Source organism: Engraulis encrasicolus, chromosome 5 (genome assembly GCF_034702125.1).
Source record: "Engraulis encrasicolus isolate BLACKSEA-1 chromosome 5, IST_EnEncr_1.0, whole genome shotgun sequence".
NCBI lineage: Eukaryota > Metazoa > Chordata > Actinopteri > Clupeiformes > Engraulidae > Engraulis > Engraulis encrasicolus.
Window position 1 is genome coordinate 20176208 of NC_085861.1, and position 2500 is coordinate 20178707.

Here is a 2500-nt window from a genome sequence, read left to right on the forward strand (position 1 = left end):
TGCACAAAGTTCTACAGGAAAAAAGAATGAAGAGTTAGAGGGAGAGAGAGAGAGGGAGAGAGAGAGAGAGAGAGAGAGAGAGAGAGAGAGAGAGAGAGAGAGAGAGAGAGAGAGAGAGAGAGAGAGAGAGAGAGAGAGAAGGGTACGAAAGCAAGAAAAGAAGAAAAAAAGAGAAATACAATAACAAAAGCAAACAGGGCAGAAAAAAATGACACAAGATAAGACTGAAGAAGAAAAACAAACACACAAATTCAACAAACACAAGAAAGAAAGAAAGAAAGAAAGAAAGAAAGAAAGAAAGAAAGAAAGAAAGAAAGAAAGAAAGAAAGAAAGAAGAAAAGAAAATAGCAAAACAATAACAGAGACAAGTAAACAATAAAACATAATAATGAAACAAACAAGATAGAAATAAAGAAAACAAAACAAACACAGAAAGATAAAACACCCATCATATCATTATTTTTCATTTATTTATTTATTCATTCATTTATTTATAGCTTTCATGCCTTTATTTCATTGGACCGTGTGAGATGACGACAGGGAGCTAGTAGTGGAGAGAAATGGGGGAGGATCTGGAAACGATGGTCAGAATCTAATCTGGTTCCCATAAGAGGACAATGTGTAAATGGACTGCATTTATATAGCGCCTCTCCACTCCTTCTATCACTCAAAGCGCTTTACATTGTATGCCTCACATTCACCCATTCACACTCACATTCACACACCGGTGGCCGTGGCTGCCACACAGGGTACCACCCTGCCACCAGGAGAAACTCCATGTGTGATGGATTAACAATCATTAAGGTCGTCTATCAAGGTTGACAATTGTCCCAATGATCTTGGCTGTTTGGTGTAGTGCTCAGAGCCCCAGTTTGGTACCCATGACAGTTCAGAATCGATCCCCTGCAGGGCAACTCCACTCTGCTTTCGCTACACAGTGCTTGCCCGTTTCAGCCAAAGCCTATTAGTACTATACCTACTACTAGTTTTTGTTTTATTTTTTATAAATTAAATGTATGTGTATAGGAGACTGCTAGATATGCACTTGCGTATGTCTATGATGGCACTTTATGTATGTATGTATTTATGTCTGTATGTGTTTTTGTGTGTATCAGTGTTGTGTGTTATGTGGCAGCTATGTATTTCCACGACAAATTTCCTTCGGGACCATTAAAAAGAATCTTGAATCTTAAAGGGACACTGTGTGAGATTTTTAGTTGTTTATTTCCAGAATTCATGCTGCCCATTCACTCGTGTTACCTTTTTCATTAATACTTACCACCACCATCAAAATCTAAGTATTCATTATGACTGGAAAAACTGCACATTTCATACATGAAAAGGGGGATCTTCTCCATGGTCCGCCATTTTGAATTTCCAAAAATAGCCATTTTTAGCTGCAAAAATGACTCTACTTGGACCATACTAGAAAATATTTGTTTATTACTTAGTAAACTTTTCATGTAAAGATCAAATTTGGCAATAGGCAGCCCAGTTTCAGTGAGCAGCATCGTTGCAGTACCTTTTTTGACCATTTCCTGCACAGTGTCCCTTTAAATATTATATGTATTATAATTATCATCATGAGTATCCATATTAGCCCACCCTCATGTCCAGGCTGCTGGGGCTGTACTGGACCCTCCTGAAGATCTCCGTCATGTTCTTCAGCACGTCCACGATGGCCAGGAGGTCTCCGCTGTAGCTCGTCCCATCGCTCGACGTCACCCGGAGCTTGGTCATCACCTCCGAGACGCCGTCGCCCACAAGGCCGCGCTGCGCCTTGGACAGGTGCTCGCGAGTCTGAGGAACCAAAGGGGCGTAAAGGGGGCAGACAGGGCTCCTTTATAGATCTAGGGCATGGACACATGCAGGGGGAATGGGCATGCAGACATATGAAGAGCTCTTTTCCAAAATGAGATATATCCATTTTATAGAATGTTGGGAAATTTACATTTTTGTATTGGACATTCCATTGAATTGCATTACAAAATGCATTTTATAGAGGTTTTAAAAGAAGGTTCCCAAAACATTTGAATGGTGAAAATTCACACATAGATGATAGGACTTCTTAATCGTCAATTCCAATATTAAAATGCAAAAAGTCAAAAATGGTGGATATAGCGTTTTGGAAAAGAGCTCTTCATATATACAGTATGTAGGCCTACGGCATACGGCTTGACATTAGTTGTTTTGTTCGCTGGCCTGTGTGGCTACAGCCTGATTATCATCAACTTTCAAATCTCTTCGAGACTTGGTCTGACCAAGAGCATAACAAATACTGTAAAGGTGTTAAGTCTCTAGGGGACATGGCCTGGCTAGTGTGGCTGGAGGTTTTTTAATGTTTTTCGCAGAGTCTCTGGCCAGCCTTTCTACTAGCCACAGTTTTGTTGCCAGTATTCTTTCTTTACCATGATACATCTGAGCTCTGAAAATGAAGAACTATAAACATAGTGAGACAATTTTAGATAAATAGAATGAAGATAAACAAGAGTATGATCTC

The 2500-nt window shown here is 39.8% G+C and overlaps 1 protein-coding gene across 1 annotated transcript in view; it reads right to left on the reverse strand.

The window, feature by feature from the left end:
- adgrb1a (adhesion G protein-coupled receptor B1a) overlaps positions 1-2500 on the reverse strand; it is a 137385-nt gene that overhangs the window by 78159 nt on the left and 56726 nt on the right. The window contains exons 9-10 of the mRNA XM_063199833.1: positions 1606-1800; positions 1-11 (exon numbers count right to left, since the gene is read on the reverse strand). The exon at positions 1-11 is cut by the window's left edge and continues 58 nt beyond it. Of these exons, the coding sequence (XP_063055903.1) occupies positions 1-11; positions 1606-1800 (206 nt within the window). The remainder of the gene's footprint in view (positions 12-1605; positions 1801-2500) is intronic.